Source organism: Vombatus ursinus, unplaced genomic scaffold (genome assembly GCF_900497805.2).
Source record: "Vombatus ursinus unplaced genomic scaffold, bare-nosed wombat genome assembly UNPS02014874.1, whole genome shotgun sequence".
Lineage (NCBI taxonomy): Eukaryota > Metazoa > Chordata > Mammalia > Diprotodontia > Vombatidae > Vombatus > Vombatus ursinus.
Window position 1 is genome coordinate 17713325 of NW_020954652.1, and position 22538 is coordinate 17735862.

Genomic DNA, 22538 nt, shown 5'->3' on the forward strand with positions numbered 1-22538 from the left:
AGATAGATAGATAGATAGATAGATAGATAGATAGATAGATAGATAGAGGGCACAGGGTGAGTTGAAGATGAAAAGGTCATAGCTGGAGGATAAAATTAAGGGGTGAGAGTATTATACTAGGAAAAGGAGAAAGGGAGAGATAGAATGGGGTAAACCATCTCACACAAAAAAACAGAAAAGACAAGACTTTTACAGCAGAGGGGAAATGGGGAAGGTGAGAAGGAATGAGTGAATCTTATTCTCATAGGATTTGACTTAAGGAGGGAATAACATACTCACTCAATTGGGTATGGAAATCTGTCTTACCCTACAGGAAAATGGGGGGGGGAGGGAACAAGAGAGTAGGGGGATGATAGAGAGGAGGACAGATTGGGAAAGGGGAAAGCAAATACTTCTGAAGAGGGACAGGGTCAAAAGAAAGAATAGAATAAATGGAGGGGCAGGATAGGATTAAGGGAAATAGAGTTACTTTTTCACAGCATGTCTACTATGGAAGTGTTTTGCATAACTTCACATGTATAACACATATTGAGTTGCTTGCCTTTTCACTGAGGGTGGGTGGGGAGGGAGGAAGGGAGAAAATTTGGAACCCAAAGTTTTAAAAACACATGTTTAAAAAAAGGTTTTCACATGCAATTGGGAAATAAGAAATACAGGAAATAGAGTACAGAAATCTATCCTGCCCTACAGGAAAACAGAAGGGGAAGGGATTAAGAGAAGGGGTGGAGAGATAGAAGGAAAGGCAGACTAGGAGAAGGGGTATTCAGAATGCACGCCATCTTGGAGTGGGGAGAGGGGTGAGATGGGGTGAAAATTTGGAACTCAAAATCTTATGGAAGTAAATGTTGAAAACTAAAAATAAATTATTTATTAATAATAAAAAAAAACAAATTAGAAAACATCCCTTGTCCTGAAGGAGCATAAGTTCTAATAGACTCCAAGTAGTATGTGGTGAATACTGTCTTGGTCTTTCTCGGCCCTGTTTTATAAAATGAATTAAAGCACGAAAGATGGCAAAATTCACAGAAAGGTAGTAGTACTGAGTCATTATTCCATGGTATTATTCTGGATCATTGATTGGGGATAAATTTGTTTTGTTATAAAATAAAGACTTAGATTTCTAATTATAATGACATAGTTTTGAACTCAAGAAGAGATGGGAAAATGCACATCACTTCTTCCTTTACAGAGACAGAGAATTAGAAGATGGGAACATACATTATACCATCAGATGTAATTGATTTTTGTTGAACAACTTTGTTATTGTCCTTTCATTTTCATTCTTTGTTATAAGGGGTGGCTTCTTGGGAGAGGAGTAGGGATGAGAAATATTAAGAAATGAAGGTGATATAAAGACAAAAGAAATTTAGAGAGGGGGAAGAGGAAAAGGTAAGGAAGGAGGAAAGAAAGAAGGAAAGAGGGAAGGGAGGGAAGGAAGGAAGGAAAGATAGCAGGAAAAAAGGAAGGAAGGAAGAAGGAAGGAAAGACAGAAAGATAGGAGAGAAGGAAGGAGGGAAGGAGGAAAGAAGGAAGGAAAGGAGGGAGGAAGAAAGTGAGACAATACAAACTGTGTATCAACTTATTAAAAATTCATTTCTAGTTCATGGTTTTATGTGAGGCATTGAACTAGGTGCTATAAGGAATACAAAGATACAGAAATCAGGGCCCCTTTTCTGAAGAAATTTAATGTAAATTAGTTGATAAACATTTGTTAAGTACCTACTATGAGCCAGGTATTGTACTAAATGCTTGAGATACAAAAAGAGGCAAAAAGCAGTCTTTGTTCTCAAGGAGTTTATGATGTGATAAGGGGTATCAAAATCCTGCTGCTGCTACTCAGTCATTTTTCAGTCATGTCCTCCTCTTCATGACCCCATTTAGGGTTTTCTTGGCAAAGATACTGGACTAGTTTGCCATTTCTTTCTCCAGCTCATTTTACAGATGAGGAAACTGAGGCAAACAGGATTAAGTGACTTGCCCAGGATCACACAGCTACTAAGTGTCCAAGGCCAGATTTGACCCCATGAAGATGATTCTTCCTGACTCCAGGCCAGGCACTCTATTCACTGTATCACCTAGCTGCCTGCTGATAAAGTAAGCTGTGTATAGGATAAATGGAAAGCAATTAACAGAAGAAAGACATAATGAGGCTTATTGAGCCATGGAATGATGATTTTAGAACTCACTATTTTCTCCAAGTAAGTAACATCACATTTAGGAAGAAAGGGAATATTTTATTTTTTAATCTTGAGTACAGAGAACTCTCAGTGAGTAAATGCCCTCTGCGTATTCAGGCCAGAGCAAGTTATAGTCTCAGAGAGGTGCCTGGGGACCAGTCAGAAACAGAAGTGGAAACCAAGTCATCTTGACTGCAAGATAAGTCCTCTAAAAGCCATGTCCTGCTTCCCCTCTTATGGTGACATCAAGCCCCACATTGACTGGTATACCCTTATTCACAATTTGTCAGAATTTCAAGGGTGTAGAGTATAACTTTTGATAGTATAACTATATCATTCTTCCCCCTCCCTCCAAAGCCCCCATGTGACTTCATGGTCAGCACTACTCTTCTTCCCCGTATAATCTCTAGGCTTTAGGGAAATGGAAAAAAATCTCTTCCCCTTACCAAAATAGAATAAAATAAAAACTCAATACTTCTGCTCCAGGAATACTTAAGACCCTTAAAGACTTAGATTCCCTAAGCTTCAAAAGCCAGCTAATATCAGGCCTCCAAAGATGGCTTTTTAATTCCCCTGGCTTCCTACAAGACTTAACTCAAATATCACTTTCTGCAGGAGGCCTTCCCTAGTCCCCTCAGCTGCTAATGCTTTACCCTCTATTACCTTCCACATACTTTGTGTATATCTTGTGTGTACCTCATTATTTTCATGTTTGTTTCCCCTTTTAGAATTTGCATTGTATGACAGCAGAGATTGACTGGTTTGGCCTTTCTTTGTGTCCTCAGTGTTTAGTGAAGTACTTAGCATTAAATATCACTTTTAATAAATGCTTGATGACTGATAATTGACTGAGAGAAAATTACAATGGACTTTCAAGGTCCTAGGTCAATCTATCAATCAATAAACATTTATAAGCTTTGCTATGCACAAGGCATTATGCTTAATCCTAGGGATCCAAAAAAAAAAAAAGCAAAAGACAATCTCTGCCCTCAAGGTAATCTAACTCAACACTGTCAAACATTTGCTTTGTTCTTGAAAGATTAATCCTTCTACACTTAAACCCTGACATAAAACAAGAACATTTTTTTTTCAGGGTAATCCTTGGATGAATAATTTGGTTAAAGGATATGGAGAATTAAGTATTGGAGAGGGGGTTGTAACTAGAAATAGAACAGTTAGATACCAATCACACAATGAAAAACATAGTCCCTTTATACTGTCTTTGAGAGACAGAGTGAAAGTTCCTAATGAGCTCATCTCCAAAGCCAAGAATACAAGTTCAAATCCTGCCCCAGACATGAATACATGAAAGAAGACTTCTTAAGTGAAAAAAAAACTGGAATTGGAAAAAAGAGCTTAGAGTAAAAAGTAGAAAACTTTACCCAAGTAATCATCTTCATTATAAATCAGAATGGAGCAAACAGAACTCAGTTACTCTAGGACATAATTAGAAATAATAGAGCAAATATTGGAAGATTGAAATGATATGAGTAAATTAAGGTATCTTCTATCAAAAAACATCTGAATTGAAAAATGGCTACAAGGAGAGATAATTTAAGAATTATAGAACTCCCTGGAAACCAAAACCAATAAAAACCTTAGATATCATTGGCTGAGGAATCACAAGTGTAGCTCACTAACCACACACACCCATACATACCCTATTAAGCTTTTTAAATCAAAGCATTTTTTTTAAACTGGACTTGTTATAATAGAATATCTTAAAAATGGGGTAAAATATGTTTAGTGAATTCACCAATCAGGGTATAAAAGGAATTGCTTTGAGTCAGGCACAATAACTTAGACTGCAGAAGAAAGTTCACTCTCATTCAGATCAGATTCTTGGTATTAAATGAGACTTCTGGATAGATCTAACAGTGTGGGAAAGAATTGTAGATTAGGTAAAAAAAAATCAGTGGACCTCACTTCAAATCTCACTTTATCATTTACTACTATCTGTGTAACAAAACAAATGTGAACCTCAGTTTTTTTCTTCTATAGAATGGGGAGAGAGGGAGGTGAATTAGATCATCTCTGTAATAATAATAATAATAAGAAATAAATTAGATAATAATTAATAAAATAAATGCATTAGATAATCTCTATAATAATAATTCTAGCTCTAGCTTTTTCTTTTGATTCTATGATCTAATTACACAAACCCCACTTTTAGAAGACCTCCAGAGATAGGAAGCCCCTTCCCACCACTCACAGAAGGAAATGCAGAGGATTCAGGTGCAATGAACCTGTCATGAAGCCCACTACTGCTTGACAAAGCTGACTTCCAATCAGCTTCCTGAACTAAGTCCCGAAGGTAGCTTACTCCACAGAGCCTCATTGTCAACAGGCAGAGAGATTCAGTTGTATTCTACACCCCAGCTCCCTCCTAGTATTTTCTCTGTGTTCCATCAAAAAAAATACTGCTGTGTGAGGGAATTTTAACTGCCACAGGACACACAGTCATATTTCAGAAATGCAACAGCAGTCAAGCTCCATCCGATGGCAAGAATTCAATATGCTTCGGTTTTTGCTGATGTTCTATTCTGTTCCAGGCTACTTTAAGCCACAATTGCAGCTGAATCTCTTCACAATAGCCAGGGGGCTTACAGGACCCTTATCTGCATGATTGTAATAGGCTATACATTTATATATCCTTTGGATGGGACCCTTAGAGGATACCAGGTTTAATCCCTTCATTTTACATTTGAAGAAACTGAGGCCCAGGGAGATGAAGTGAATTTCCTGAGGTATTGACAGAAGCAGGGTTTGAACCCAAGTTTTCAGAAGCCATGGCTCCTTTTGCTAATTATTGCATCTTCCAATAGATAATAAGTTCCTTAGGGGCAAAAACTATTTCGTTTATGTCTTTTTATCCCTGGACAGCTATCCCTCTTCTCTATTTGAAGAGGGATAGAGTGCCAGGCCTGTAGTCAGTTAGAGCTGAGTTGAAATCTGGCCTCAGACACTTAATATCTGTGTGACTGTGGGCAAGTCACTTAACTCTGTTTGCCTTAGTTCCTTATCTTGTAAAGAGCTGGTCTAGGAGGCAACAGAGGAAATACTTAATCACATTGGTAATAAGATTTTGCTGATGCAGGAATTTTCTATGTCAATGAAATCAGAGGTGTCATATGCATATGCCTCTTATCCCCATTGCCTTGTATTTAATGTATGTGTATGAATTTACATATAGTGTGGCATAATGTATAATGGGCTTTCAATAAAGAAACAGTGTAGCATAAAGGCTAGCATGATGGGCTTGGCCTTCAGAAGCCTTGGTTTGACTGGCTATATGACCCTGATCAAGGCACTTAACCCAGTTAGGTGGTATACTGTGGGTAGAGTGCTGGACCTAGAGTCAGGAAGACTTAAATCTCGCCTCAGAAAATTATCATTTAGCTGACCTGTGAGAGTCATTTAACCTCTATTTGCCTCATTTCCTCAATTGTAAAATAGAGATAGCAGCAGCTAGGTGGAATAGTGGGTAGAATGTAAGGCCTAAATTAAAGAAGACCTAACTTAAAATCTGGCCTTAGACATTTACTAGCTGTGTGACCCTGGGCAAGTCACTTGACCCTGTTTGCCTCAGTTCCTCATCTGTAAAATGAGCTGGAGAAGGAAATGGCAAACTACTCCAGTCTCTTTGCCAAGAAAACCCAAAATGGGGTCTTAAAAAGTTGGGTACAACTGAAATGACTAAACAACAATAAAATAGAGATAATAATAATACCTAACTCCTACCATAACAACGCAATTGTTCTGAGCTTCAAATGAGATAATATTGATAGAGTTTAACACAATGCCTGGCACATAGGAGGTGCTTAATGTTTCCTTCCTTCCTTCTCCAAACAAATGTTTAAGTCTATAACTTCCAGCCACATTGCAGATCTATATCAGTGGAGAAAATTTTCATACCCAGAGTTCCCCACATAGATGAAATGATAGGTCTAGATCAAAGAGAATCAATAATAAGCATTTCTGTAGGTAAAGAAGTATACATGTGCGCACTACAATATTCACACCTAAACTTAGCCTTGTCAACACTTTCCCGTTTATAAATGTTATACTTATGTTGAAAAATTCATGGCACAAGCAGGAAGGGCTGAATTGTAAATTTCACTGTTCTGCAGCATCAGCTCAGAACTCTGAGCTATAATTTGTGGGAGCCTGACAAGTTTTATATAATTGTTCATTTCTGAATTGATCACACGTTAGGTCAAAGATAGACTGAGCCTTTTGCCAGTTGTGATGTGAATTTTTCCCACACGATGGTTTTCCTCTCTGCCAATTATATCAGCTGAAAATAATTTCAACAGCTAACTATCACTTTTATGAATCAGTGCCCTGAATTTGCATGGGTTGGTCATTTTATTGAGAGAACAGGAGAAACTGACAAGAACAAGCAGCTATCCAAGGAGTGCGATATGCTGAGTTGACAAATACTGTCTTTTCTCCTTGGATTTGCACTTCTCAACAAAGTTAATTTATGGTATTTTGAAATGGCTGATGTTTGTAAACTCTGCAAGTATACGGGCTATGTACACAGTATTATTAGGAAGTACATAAACCTCATTCAAAAAATCATCGCTTTTCCTTTTATTTTAAAAGAAATATCTGTAGCCTAGAAATACTGAATTCTGCTCTTGTCTACATGGACTCAAGTCAATGAGACTTGAATTTCTACATACAGATTCACTTTTTTGTATCCAATTATCAACCATGGCTACTATCATTAGCATAGCAATGCTTAAATAACATGGATCTCCCAAGAGCCTGAACTTCTAAAAAAACAAATGTAGAAGATTATGAAATATGATTTTGGTTGGAACTGGGAATAGGGTTCATTAGAAGGCTTTTCATCATTCCAGACCTTGTATAAAGAGCATACTTTTTCAAAACCAAAAGATTGAGACACAGAGGTGGTTGCCTTGCTAGACTTCTTCAGAATTTCTTCTGAGCACTAGGGTAAAAAATGATTTATTTTCCTACGTTACCTCTTCATTGAATTCTGGACAGGAGTGAAAAAGGAATGGGAATCTTAATACCATATAAAATATTTATGACAGCTACCTTTGGAGAAATGAGCATCTACGTGGCACAGTAGATAGAGCATGAGGCCTGAAGTCAGAAAGACCCGAGGTCAAATCTGGTTTTAGACACTTACTATGTGACCTTGGCCAAGTCACTCAATAATGTTTGCCTCATTTTCCTCATCTGTACAATGAGCTGGAGAAGGAAATGGCAATCCACTCCGTTACCTTTGCCAAGGAAACCCCAAATGGGGTCATGAAAAGTCAGACATGACTGAAAAATTACTAAACAACAACAAACATTTAGAGGAAAGGAGTCAGCATAGTTTAAGTAATAAAGTACTAGTCTTAGAGTTGAGCTGACGTGGGCTTCTTTCCCATCTCTGACACTTACTGAGTGAGTGTCTCAGGAAAATAAATATCTAATCTCTCAGTGCCCAAAGCAACTTTCTAAGCCTCTAAGTTGCAGAACGGTGGCTGATTTGCATTGGCATAAATCTAGCATTCCAGTCTAATACACTCCATGATCCAGTCCAGTCAGCCATCTTGATGTTCTCCCACACAATACTCCATCTACTATCTCCACACCTTTGCATTTGCTAGGCCTAATGCCTAGAATTCATGTCTCATCACTATCTCTTATAATGCTTTTTTCCCCCTTCAGAGGTTAGTTTAAGTTCTACCTTATATACGAAACCTTTCCTGATCCTCAGCCTTCTCTCAAAAAAATTACTTTTCATTTATATTGTGTATATTTTTATATGTGAATGCTATTGCTATTTTCCCTCAATAGAATGTAAATTTCTTGAGGATAAGGGCCACTTTTCAAATTGTCTCTGTAGCCCCAATGTCTGCAACAGTGTCTGCCATTTAGTAGAAGCTTAACAAATTTTTGTAGATTGATTGATTGGTGGAAGGAGATTTCTCACTGCAGAGCACCTTACAACAATAAAATTATAGCTCTACAGAAGCAAACAAGCAAGTAAAAACACCTATAGGCAACTGAGGCATGCTTTTGGAGGTAGCTTCAATTGAAGAATCCAGAATTTTGGACTTGGAATTAGGAAGAAATTGGTTCAAATAATGCAAGTCACTCAAACCAGTCACCCACTACAGATCTAGTCCCTATTCCCAGCATATCAGTTTACCTGTCTCTCTGCTTGTCTATCTATTTATCTATCTACCTCTCCATCCATCCATCCATCCATCTCCCTATCTATCTGTCTCTCTCATATACATAGCTGTTATTGTCTAGGCACTTAAGCTTTCTGTATCTCAATTCCTATGTCTAGAAGTTATCAGCTAAGTCACAGGCTTGTTACACTGTGCCAGTAGAAAGAATTCCCACAACAGGAGTTTCCCACTGCTGACAAAAATTGGGGATTTCCCTTAACAGCAATCCATCACTTGATAGATGAGATGATAATAAAGTACAAGGCTCTGTGGTACATGTTTTAGAGTACCATTGTGAATTATGAATTCTCACCATAACACCATTTATAACATAAAAATACAATGCTTCATGCAGTTGCAATTTTTGTAGTTTCTGACTCTGTGTGTGTGTGTGTGTGTGTGTGTGTATGTGTGTGTGTGTGTTTGTGTTAACTCTGATAGCCAGCTGGTAAAGTGTATGGAATGTCAAATTTAGAGTCAGGAACACCTGAGTTAAAATCCTAAGACTAGTTGCATGATACTGGAGTCACTTAACCATTCTGACCTCAGTTTCCATACCTGTAAAATGAGGATACCTACAGGATCTACTTCACAGGATTACCATGAGAATCAAATAAGATGATATATATAAAGTACTTTGTCAACCTTATTATTGTTGCTCTTGAGCCATTTTTCAATCCTATCTGACTCTTGGTGACCCCATTTTGGGTTTTCTCAGCAAAGATACTGCAGTGGTTTGCTATTTCCTCCTCCAGCTTATTTTATAGATGGGGAAACTGAAGCAAACAGGGTTAAGTAACTTGCCCAGGGTCACACAACTAGTAAGTATCTAAAGTTAGATCTGAACTCATAAAAGATGAGTCATTCTGACTTCAGGACCAATATTCTATCCACTGTTTCACCTAGCTATTCATTGACAACCTTAAAGCACCGTAAAAATTCTAGTAATCATGATATTAATAATAACTAACATTTATGTAGAGCTTACTATGCATCAGGCACTATACTAAGTACTTGAAAAATTATCATTTTTGATCCTCACAACAACCTGGGAGGTAGATACTATTATTATCTCCATTTTATGGATGAGGAAACTGAGGAAAACAGAGGTTATGTGACCAGCCCAGGGTGATATAACTAATAAGTGTCTGAGATCATATTTTAACTCAAGTCTTCATGGTGATGACTATGATTCCATAGATGCAAACAAATAAAAAATCTTACCTATAAATGAAAGGAGCAACTGTGGCAGTGTTTGGGTGACTATATTGCTGCTGGGGGAGCTGGACAGCGCCATTGCCTGCATTCTGTCCACCACTTGGCATGGCACAAGAAGCAGAGGCAATAACTTGGCTAGGCTCCTTTCCTTCCAAAGGAGCCAGACAATTAGAGGTGCTGCTGGACTTTTCAGTCATCTGAGATTTGGGTGCTGATTGGGACTGGTTGCCCTTTGTAGTCCTGAATTTTTCAGACTCCTTATTTCCTGTACTGCCCGGCGAAATGCTCTGTTTTGCTGTAGGCACCTTGGATCCTGGTTTTGGAATCCCACTCGAAGATGGTATTAAGCTTTCCTTCTTGGCCGTGGCAGTCTTGCTTCCCTTAGGGATCAAGCTTGCAATTTTGGAAGTCTTCTTCACTGTGGTCTCCATGACCTGCTCCTTCTCTTCCTTGACTGGCTTTTCAGTGCAAACTTTATTTTTGTCCCTGTTCTTTTCCTCCTTATCCTTTGGTAGCAAAGATTTTTTATTGCTCAGATTTTTGCTTCCAGCTTTTGGAGGGGTCAATTTCGGTGACACTTTGGGACTGCTGTTGGTTGACCCACTGCTATTCAGTCCACTGTTAAAGACATCCATCTCACCACACTCGGAAAAAGCATCATCATCTCGCCCACCATCACTGGGCACTGGATTGGGAGCCTGTGGGGGTCGCAAAGCTGTCCGAGCATTTACCAACTTGAATTTCTCCAGCATGGATTTCTGTCCAGATGAAGGAGGTTTGACCCCTTCTGCGAGAGGCGGCTTCAGCCTCTCTGAGGACGGCGTCGGAGAGGTGGCAGGGCTGGACTGCTTCACAGACAACATGGTAGAGGTGGCACTGTGCTTGACATTCATGGATTTGCTGCGCCAAGGCTTGCTGGTACTTGGAGAAGGGATGGCAGAGACTGGCTGCTGCCCCGTGCTGGTGGGATGCTGAACGTTGCCATTCACACCTGAAGATGTTTGAGGTCCTTTGGAAGAATCTACCCATTGAAATTAAAGAGAATAAACAACAAAAAAGAATAGTCAATTTAATTTACACCAAACACATTTTCCAATCCCAAGTGTAGCTTTGACCATCAGTGACATGTTATAATAGTGATGTATTGCCACCTTTGACATCTTCAATCAATCGATCACGTGAAGTATTTTTTAAACACATTATTTGGGGGCAGCAAGGCATAGCGGATAGAGATCTGGCCTCAGAGTCAAGACAAAATCTCAGTTTAAGCTCTGTCATTGACTTATATTAGATGTATGACTTGACGTAAGTCACAACCTGTCAGTGTCTTGGGCAATTCTTTAAGATGATGAGAGAGATTAATAACAACCAATGATTTGGGGAGAACTGGAGTTCTCTCCTTTTTCTGAAGCCCTGATTTCAAAAGTTCAGCATCTTGAAGGACATTACTGATAATAAGACTGGATTAACTTTTTTTACATTCTTGTTCAGATCCCACTCAGGTGGGTAGACCACCATGCTCCATTCAGGTTTGTGTGGGGATAAATTCTTTGAATAGATTGCTCAAGCCTGGGGATGGTTTGGGTATAGGGATTGTCTCTCTTTGCCATGATGTCACTCTCAACAACTCATTGGAATATTCATTCTCTCATTAATTGTTAATTAATCAGAGTTGATTACACCCTCAGGAACACCCCTCTTCCAAAAGACATACATATAAGCCATGACTATGCCACCATGATTGCCTTTGATATTCAAGAGTACAACTGGTCCTTTTACTAAAATGCTGAAATTATTAATAAAACAATTAAATCATTCAGAAATTATGTCTCTCAAATATTTTAAATGCCACAATAATAAATTACAGCAAAAATACTGACATGTGGTAGAAGGATTTTGCTTATCCCCTACACAAATGAAATCATAGGTCCAGGCCCTATCCCTGTTCTGGAAAGGATATCCCTTATATTTTTCCTCTGACATATTTTCTTTAAACATATTTTTTAGTCCCCTTCCACCAATAAAGTAATGAATAAACCTCTGAATTAAAAAAATCATTATATCACTCGATAGTAGTAGAGGACTAAATAACCCCAACTTTCCAGAGAAAAATGAACTATGCTAAATGTGACATGGAAACTCCTTGAGGACAGGAACTGTGTGTTCTTCTTTCCATGTATTTCCAATGCCCAGTACACAGCCTGGCAAACAGAAGATGCTTCATTAATGAAAAAGAAAATTAATATCCCTCTGAAGAGAAAAGAGCTAAGGGCAAAATGTTTCAGTAATCAGATTGTAAATGTTCATAATTTATGATTTAACTTCTTATCTCTCTTTTTTCCTTGCTTTTATAAAAAACCACAGGGTGCAAGCAAATCCATTAGTTTGACTACAGCATTACATTCAGTTGGAAAATCAAGTTAGCTCTTGACTCCCCATAGAAAATAAATTCTCTCTCTCTTCATACAAAGAATTGTGTTTGTAATAGACAAATCTCACTCAGCTCAGAAATTGTTGACTCAGAGATTTAGATATTGAAGAAATCTTAGAGGTTATCAAATCCAACACCTTCATTATGCAGATGAGGAAATTGAGTCTCAGAGATGGTAAATGAACTGGTTAGGGTCACAGAGCTAGTAAGTGTCTCATCAGAATTTGAACCCATGGGGCAGCTAGATGGCGCAGTGGGTAAAGTGAGTTCAAATCCGGCGTCAGACACTTGAAACTTACTAGTTGTGTGACCCTGGGCAAGTCACTTAACCCCGATTGCCTCACCAAAAACAAAGACAAAAAAAAAGAATTTGAACCTAGGTCTTTCAGATCTACTACTCTATCTACCATCGTACTACATGATTTTCATCACTGTACAACTTTCTCATCATTGATAAAAAGTCTTGTGTTTGAGAATAAAAATAACAATAATAATAAGTCAAATTCACATACTATCAGCAGGGCCTTTCTCTGCAGGATCAGGGTGAACAAGCTACTGTCACAATGATGAAGAATCCAACCCAACTGGGCCTGCTATGTACAAAACATTATTGCAACTTGCTGGGGACATAAATATAAATGAAAAATAGCCCCTCCCTGTACTAGGGAGAGACCACATGTACGGAGATGAATATATACCTGATACTTTATCAAGGATGAACATGAATACCTAGGGAGGTTAGGAAAGGCTCCACGCAGGAGGTAGCTAATTAACTGAACCTTGAAGGATGCCAGCAATTCTGAGGGACAGAAGTAAAATGGGAATACATTCAGGGTTGGAGGAATGCCTGTCTAAACCTCCAAAGGCAGGAGATGGAACATGAAGACACAGAAAAAGCAAAAAGTCAAATTTGGCTGGGAAAAAAAATAAAACAAACATAAACCCCACAAAAAAACAGTGTGTAAATGGAAATAATGTGCAATAAGGCCAGAAAGAGAGGTTCAGGCCAGAAATTATTTTCATTGTAATACATAGGGGAATTGCAACTTTTTTTTTCTTTTCTGATAGTGGATAATCATTATGATTAAATAATATTGGAAATGTGCACAGCACTTCTATAGTGCTTTCTTCCCAGTAATCCAAACTGTATAATAAATTATGGTTAATAAATCTAAAATTATTTTTATGCCTTGGAAGATCATTATGACTTTCTCCATTTTTCAGTTGTGGAAACTGAGCCACAGAGCATACATGTCACAAGGTAAGTGAAGGGAAGTACTAAGAGATAATCACACTGCCTGCCTTCCCAGTCTAGGACTTTAGTAAACTAGACCAGAAATACAAATAATACTTTCCTGAAATCTCTTGAGATTTTCCATGCCTGTATGACCTTGGGACAGTCACAATCTCCTTGAACCTCAGTTTCCTCATTTGTAAGATGAGATGGTTGACTTAGATGACCTCTAAACTCTCTTCCAGACCTAAATCTGTGATTCAGTAACCTGTATGTATGTATGTGTATATGTGTAGATGTATATATGTTGTATACACACATATCACATACATATGTCCATATATACATGCATGTACACACATGTGTATGAATGCATGGGAATATATGTATAATGTCCACACATATACACATATGTGCACATTGATACATGTATGCACACGAGTGATATACATATGTACACAAGTACACATAATAGATATTGCACACATGTGTGCTGTGTGTACATGCATGTACCATTTTTACATATACATACATACATACATATGCACACACATACATAGGTCCTTGGATTTAATTATCCACATGAGAGATAGGAGTAGTGCTAATCCATGTAAGGAATTATATTACCGTGTTTTTTATACAGCCAAAGATGTCTGAAAACCTCTTGTAAATCTGGTCTAGTTCACTGATGTACTGGGCTAATAATCAGGCAATTTGATTTATTTCCTACTTCTTCACTTACCTTGTGACATATCTGCTCTGTGTCTCTTTCTTCAGGAAAAAAAATGGCAAAAAATTTAATAGAACAGGATCTGAATCTCATGAACCTGCCAAGATTCTTTCCTGTTATAGTGTCAAACATCTGCCTTTCTGGACTTTCTAGTTCCTAATGCTCTCTCCCTTTGGAAATTACACTTCTCTGTCTTCATGTTGAGCTCTTTCAATAGAATGCTGGGTCCTTGAAGGCAGAGACCATTTCCAGGACCTGACAATATCCTCTACATAAAGTGTTCTCAGAGAAAATATGTTGTTGTTATATTTATTTGTTGAAATGAATAGAGATGAAAACTTAAATCCTAATTTTTAAAATCTGAAAGCTTTCATTTAATTTACTCAGTCAATTAGTTCCTATTAGGGGTTGGGCACTGTTTTAGTCACTAGGGATTCAGAGAAAAAGTTTCCTTAAAGCTCCTGGGGAGAGCAACGTGTACACTGGAAACACATAAAAAAATAAAAACAAAACGAATGGGTGGCAGCGGTAACAATTAAATTACTCTACAGGCTGTTGTTTTAGCAGTTGTAAATATCCCAATAGTTTTTATTTTTCATCTGTATTTGTGGCTACATGCATATACTATTAAGCCCTTATGGGAAATGGATATTTAGGGTGGTTTGAATGCTTTTGGATTACCTACTATGATTTAAATCTAATCACTTAATAAGTACTTATTATGTACATGCCATGTTACGCACTGGACACAAAGGACAGAAATGAGACAGCTTAGTAGGATAAGCAAATTATTGACCCATGGAAACCTCATTCTTCCTTTTCTGCCTTCTTAACTAATTCAGGTTGGTTGTTGTTTTTATTGTTGTTTATCCTTTGTTCTGGAAGAGGACCATGACATCAGGGAGGTGATGCCATGACTTTCAAGTGAATTGGATTTAAGTGAAGAGGGCTGTGCAAAGTCACCAGCCTCACTTTCTCCTCCAGAGTCATCTGGGTCCAGTGGCCAAATATTCATCAGGAAGACGAGAGATGGCCCCAAGTTACAGATGAAGCTCCCGAGTCATAGACTGGATTAGGACTAAATTTTCTAACAAACTCAAATTCTCCAGGCCTAGCATAGTCATGATCGTCCTCATCTTGAAAGGCAGTGTCTCATAGTGGATAGGGCATTTGACTGGGCATCAGGAAATCAAATACTATCTCAGACATATGACCTTAAGTAGGTCTCTTCATCTCTCTATGTCTCCATTTTCTCATGTGTAAAACAAGGAGATTGTACTTGATGACCTCTAAAGTGTCAGTGAGGTGGCCTAAGGTGGCAGTGAGGTGGCGCAGTAGATAGAGCACTAGGCCTGGTGTCAAAAATACCCCACCTTTGTGAGTTCAAATTGATTCTTAGACACTAACTAGCTATGCGACACCTGTCAAGTCACTTAACCTTATTTGCTTCAGTTTCGTCATCTGTAAAATTAGCAGAAAAAGGAAATGGCAAACCACTCCAGTATCTTTGCCAAAAATACCCTAGATGGGGCCACAAAGAGTCATGGCATGACCGAATAACAAGTGAGATGTTCTTGACGATCTCTTCCTGATCTAAATCTGTAAGTCTATTATCATCTGTTTCAGCCTAGCTACCACATGAGGACAGAAGAGAACAGTGTCTTCTGTCCTGGAACATCCTGGTGCTGATTTGGGATTCACCTGCCAGGTGTGCAAAGACAAGTCACCAGTCAATTTCTAGTCCCAGGTTCACATTCAACCAACCACAAAAGACCCTGACTACCTAGTAGGTTTAGGGGAAATTGGAAACTTGAAACTGAAAAGCAGAATGGGATATTGGTTAGCACTCTTGAACTTATATGCTGAGAACATGGGTTCAGATTCTGCCTTATTAGCTTTTCTCTGATGAAGGTCTCAGTTTTCTCATCTGTAAAATAAGAATAATAGTACTTGTACAAACTGCCTGGCAGGGTGAGTATAGTCATCAGCGTACTATATACATGGGAGCTATGGTGCAATAGAAAGCACATTGGATTATAAATCAGAGGACCTGGATTTAACTTCTAGGTCTGCTACTCACTACCTATGTGACCTTGGGTAAGTCACTTATGTTCTCCCTCATTCCTAAAATCAGGAAATTTGACTAGAATACCTAAGAGCCGTTCTAGTTCTGAATTCATGATGCTATGAAATGTATGACTAGGGATCTTTGGGGATAGAGAATGAGATTTTGGAGTTCTATACATGAAAGACAGGGATATGGAAGTGATCATTGAAGAAGAGGCAGAATCATAGGGAATGGTCACATTTACATAAAGAAATGTGCCCAAGGAAATCATCAAAAAATAAAAACTTCGTTACTTGTAGATCAGGGATAGAAGTAGCTGATTAAGCTACCAAATGAGGAGCACAGAACAGTGATACAGAAATAAAGTCAATGAAGAAAAAAAAGACAATTAACCACAATAAAACAGATTCAACAGTGGAGGGCCACAAGTATCAAATATGAAACAACGACTTGAAAGAAAGAATAGCTTGACCACTAACTACCACACAGAAATACTCATTTTATGCTATGTTAGAACAGTCTGAATTAGATCCCTGAGAATGATTCCACTGAGTAGAAAAAAAAAATTAGCTCTGCAGACAGAGGACCTAGATTCAAATCTTATCTCTGCCAAATCCTATATATGACCTTGGGTAAGTCAATTAATCTGTCTAGGGCATCAGTTCTAGCATCTGTGAAAGGACAGGGTTAGACTACATGGCCTCTTAGGGCCTTCCCAACTGAAAATCTATAATCCTACTTCCTCCTTCATCAAAACACCAAATCCTTTAAGAGCTCTAACTCTGTAATAGTGTTTCTCCATGAAATATATGCAACTATTTCTAACCCACCATCTTACTTGGCCAAGTAACAACTTCCTTTTAGCTTTGTACATGTGAGTGTATGTGTGTGTGTATGTGTATGTGTATGTGAGTATATATATATATATACATATATACATACTATGCATGTATGCACACACATACATGTTTGCATGCATTTGTGTGTGCGCTCGTTGTGTGTGTGTGTGTGTGTGTATTTAAATCCCTTGCCTATATTCAGGTCTATCCAAGAAAGCATCAATAGAACAAAAGATTAGAGGACCCAGAACTGGAAGAGATCATTAGAGGTTCTACCTTTGAATCCCCTTGTTTGGTAGTTGAAAAAAATGGAGGCCTGCAGAGATGTGTGACTTGTGAGGCAATGTGACTTGCCTTAGGTCTCTTATATCCTAAGTAGGAGAGCCAATTATTTGAATCCAAGTCCTTTAATCCCAGCTGTTATGTCTTCTCGAAGAGAACCAATGTCATCACAAGCATGGTGTTCTGACTTGCTCGTGAAGTGAATTTGTGTGAGGCAGAGTCATCAGACTTACTCTCTTCTCCAGAGTCATGGAAGTCCAGTGGCAAGACAAAAGTCAAGACTACTGGAGATGGCCCAGGATACACTAGGTGACCTCAGCCTTTCTAAATTAAGGTCTTTCCTAGGTCTCAGTTTGTCTGAGGCCACCTCCTTCAATGATTAAGGGCTAGGTAAAAATTCAGACAAAAGATGAACCAATTTACCATCCCAAAGATATCTATACAAAAAGGGAATGTGACTAATATATTAACATGTATGTATGTATGTATAATAGAACATTAAATCATTAATATATTATATTTATATTATGTCATATATTGTATCATAATATACTGTATCTATGATATGATTATATTATGCATTATCTGTTATGTGTTAGGATTTTATATGTATTTCTGTATTATAAATGAGATCACAAACATACTTGCCAGCATTTAAATAGCACTTTAACATTTTCAAAGCATTTTAGAAACATATTTTATCTTCACATCAACTCTGAGATAGATGCCATTTTTATCCATATTTTACAAATGAGGAAACTGAGGCTGAGAATGGTTGTTATTTACCCAAGATCCCATATCTAGTGTCTGAGGCAAGATTTGAATTTAGGTTTTCCTCACTCCAAGCAAAGTGCCTCTAGCTACACACACACACACACATACACACACACACACACACACACACACACATGCACTCGCACACGTGCATTTATTCATAAATACATACAATTAGTACAGTACTAGCTTTGGAGGCAAAGTCCAGGGTTAAAATACCTATCACTTACGACCTGTGTGACCTTGAAGAAGTCCCCTAGCCTTGAGGGGCCTCAGTTCCTCCTCTGTAAAATAAATGAGTTAGACTAGATTTTCCTTCATGTCTTGCCTAGTTCTAAATCAGTGATGCTATGATGCTGCTTTCAAGGAGTTATTATAATGTAATTGTTGAGAAAAGACGTGTCTATAAGAAGTCAGCAGTAATACAAAGTAGCCCCTGCCAAGTAAGTAGCATAGAAATAAATGTTATAAATATTCAGAGAGAAGGTGTTTATCCAGGGTAGGGAGAAGGAAGACCTTGAAGAAAGGGTATGATTTAAGAAATAGACAGGAAATGGCAAGGGCATTTCGGGGAAGGGGGAAGGGATATCAAAAGCAAAAGTACAGAGGTAATGCTGCATATTAATAATATAATAATAATAATAATGATAATAATGATAATGATAATAATAATAAACAGATAGCATTTACTATGTGCCGGGCTCTGTGCCAAGCACTTCATAATTATTATCTCATTTGATTTCCATAACCACCCTGGGAGGTATGTATCATTATTATCCACATTTTACAGATGATGAAACCGAGGGGAAAAAGAGGTTAAGAGACATTCCCAGTGTCACACATCACTAACAAGTGTCTGAGGTTATATTTGAACTCACTCTATGCTCAAAGCTCTGTCCACTGTGCCACTTAGCTATCCTTGTGCATATGTTATATTTAAGGAACCAATCAAAAATAATGGGCAGCTATGAGTGATGCAGAGGTTTGGATTAATATGAGATAAAAACTGGGAAGGGAAGAAGGGACTAGACCTGTGCTGTATTACTACATATCTCTCTATGTAACAGCTATTTCTGGTGGAAGTCTATATTTTAATGAACTTTTCAAGAACCAGGGGTAAAGGGTTGACCTGGGAGTCAGAAAGACCTAAGTCAAGTCTCCTCTGACATATCCTGGCTGTGTGAACATAGGCAAGGCATTTAATTTCTTACTGCCTTCTCTAAGACTAAGTTGAAGACCATGTGAATGCAATTGGGACAAAAAATGGACTCTTTACTTTTGCTCTCACCCCCTCCAAATCCAAATTTTATCAAGTTTCAGCTATTCTGCCTCCACAGTCCCTTTTATAACTAGCTCCTGTCTCTGTTCATAAAGCCACCACTCTTGCTTATGTTTTTAATAGCTCCTTTGTGGACTTTAAGGCAGCATATTACTATTTGTTGTTGTTTTTCAGTCATTTTTCAGTCAGGACTGACTCTGTTGCTCCATTTGAGGTTTTCTTAGCAGAGATTTTGGAGTGCTTTGCCATTTCCTTCCCCTGCTCATTTCACAGATGGGGAAACTGAGAGAAACATAATTAAATGACTTATCCAGTATCACGCAGTTAGTGTCTAAGGCCAGATTTGAACTCTAGAAGATGAATCTTTCTGAATCCAGACCAAATTCTGTATCCACTATGACACCTAGTTGCTCATTACACTTTTTAAAATATACTACATTTGAAATAAAAAGACCTGGCTTCAAAACTTAGCTCAAATGCTCACTACCAGTGTGACTTTGAGCAAGTCATTATACCTTTTTAGACTCTGTTTCCTCATTCACAGAAGGATGACGTTAGACCAGATGAACTTTGAGGTCCTTGCCAGTGTAAAATCTATGATCACAAGGCTTCTGATTATTGTGAGGAAATACTAATTGATTTCCTTGCTTCTGAACACTCTACTCTTCACTCTATTTTCTACATACCTGCAAAATTAATGTTTCTGAAGAAAAGTATAGTAGCTATATTGTATATATACTCACACTATTTATGATACACTATATATAGTATATAGTACATATAGTATATATACGTTGTATGTAGTACCTATAGTATATATAGTACATATACTATATAGTATACATGCTATATACTATATATATAATTCGTAAAGTATAGTGGCTTCTCTATTCAAGAAGCTTGGTGGTGTTCCCAGAAATGGAAAAAAAATGCAAATAATATTCTGGAAGTCTCCCTCCCCTGCATCTTCCCCATGCCTTTCTATGTTCTAGCTTACTTCTAGGAACTACAATGAGGTCAATAAATGGATGCCTTCAATGAGAGAGTGAGGAGGAAGAGAGGTATTCTTCCATGAAAGGATAAAGGCTATTAGAGAGACAGGATATTGGATGAAATCTAGAATAGGAGAGAAATTTTGGAAACACTGAGAAATGAAATAAGACTAAAGAACCTTCAGGTAGTTGCCCCGAAATACTAGGTGGTGCAATGGATAAAGTGCTAGGTTTGGGGGTCAAGAAGACCCGAGTTTGAATCCTGCCTCAAGCACTTACTAGTTTTATGACCCCTGGCCAAGTCATTTCCATCTCTTTTAGTTTCAGTTTTCTCAACCATAAAATGAGGGGATTGGACTCAATCTCTAAGGTCCCTTCTAGCTCGACACTGATGATCCTATCATCCAACCAGCAGTCATGATCATTATATTGCCTATTGAATGGCTCTCAAATAAATGCATATGCATACTCTGCTGTTTTGAGCCTGGTAATCATCTGTTTCAAGTCTATCCGTAGATTGCTGAAAAGAGATGACCATTTTTTTTTAAAATACAGGACAACAGGAGTGCATTTGAATAATCCATGTCTTTTTAAAGTTCCAATAATAAAAGTTAGAAAGCTATATTAACATGAATGATGACATCTGGAGCAGCTGTAAAGTGGGTGTAACCTATAAATTCCAGTATCCCAGCTATGTTACATATCCATTCAGTCATGTTTTCAGCAATGCCTCCCTCTCCCTTCTCTCTCTCTCACCCCTCCCTCTTCTCTCTATACACACATATACATATATGTAAATGTGCATATATGCATATATACATGTATATATATGCATATGTATATGTATGTTGCTCTGCTTATATCAAGAATGATGCTTGCTGGTGGTCACAGAGGGCTGTGGATGTGGCTGAAAAGTCAATATGCCTATGTAATGAGCGTCTTAATTCTCATTTCAGCAGCAGCACCTGTTCCTGCTTACACATCTGTCTCTTAGATTAATGGTCTTTTTTTTCTCTAGAAAAGCCAATCAATTCCCAATTGATACATACAATAGTCATCTGTTGTCATTATGGTCCAGAAATCTACTGTCACTTCGCATTCTTTTAAAAAAAATATTGCAGAGAGTTTTTAAAGCATTTCTTTTGCTTTCCCAACTTTGATTAACCCTATAACAGTTTCATTGAGTTGTATTGCTGTCATTGATGTTCTGCACATAGCACATCATCTAGCCAGGGAGACAGCATTATCACCTCTTTCACTTTCTTGCTGACCAAATGGAACCAGCCAAGATTCTTATATTTGTTGATCTGTCCTTTGCATAGAATATTCATATAAGGATGGGGAAGGAAACCACCTCCACCTAAATATATTTATCATTTAAAGACATAGCTCTAATATTTATTATGAGTTTATGGGAAGGGATGCTATAAACCTCCCTAGGGACAACAAGAAGTCTGTTTGTACTGACTGGAAGACTTGGTCAAGCCCAGTGGAATTTAGGTTTGAGAGAACAGAAAATGAGGAGAATTGTTCTGGTTATGTACAAAAGAAGTTAGTTGGGACTGAGAAGTAGAAGAGAAATTTGGCCTTGGCCTTGGTCTTCTACCCACCCCCAACTCTATCTGGAGGAGAGGACCTTGAAACCTTGAAGGTTCTGGAGGATTTTGGACTTCCCATCTTCCCATTGCTGTCCTAACAGTGGATAGGATAGCAGCAGGTAGAATCAATGTTTGGATCAGGAGCTAAAAACAGACTACTTTGTCCATTGACAGTTGCGTGATCCTTATGGTCCCTTTCAGATCACAAATTACATGATTCTTTATCTGTGTTAGGTTAGATCTTACAGCCACATAGAATTTGAGACAGAATGATAAACCACAGACTTTCAGTTACCGTTAAGGCTTGAATTCATGTCAAATACCACTGTCCAAAGACTTGCTTGATCTACTTTAATACATTTGTTACTTTATCACTTAGGAATCATGGAACAATGTTCTGTCTAGATGATCAAGGTAGGGGCAGGAATAATTCATGGACATTTCTGGCTATGTAGAAAGCTAAATATGTAGTTTCATCACCTACCTAGCATTATTCTTTAGTTGTATAACTCATTCACAGTATTATATGAGTAATAGAGGTGATAGACAACACGGCTAGTAATTAGAGGCAGCTAGGACAATTAGTGGATACAGCGCTAGACTTGGAGGCAAGAAGACATGAGCTCAAATCCAACTTCAGACTGACTAGCTCAGCCACCTTGGGCATCATTTAACCTGCCTCAGTCTCAGTTTCCTTATATGAAAATAATTTA

General features: G+C 38.0%; 1 protein-coding gene across 5 annotated transcripts in view; it reads right to left on the reverse strand.

Annotated features, from left to right (window-relative positions):
* NAV3 (neuron navigator 3) overlaps positions 1-22538 on the reverse strand; it is a 389994-nt gene that overhangs the window by 235751 nt on the left and 131705 nt on the right. For all 5 annotated transcript variants that reach the window (XM_027842471.1, XM_027842473.1, XM_027842474.1 and 2 more), the window contains one exon: positions 9605-10619. In XM_027842471.1, the coding sequence (XP_027698272.1) occupies positions 9605-10619 (1015 nt within the window). The remainder of the gene's footprint in view (positions 1-9604; positions 10620-22538) is intronic.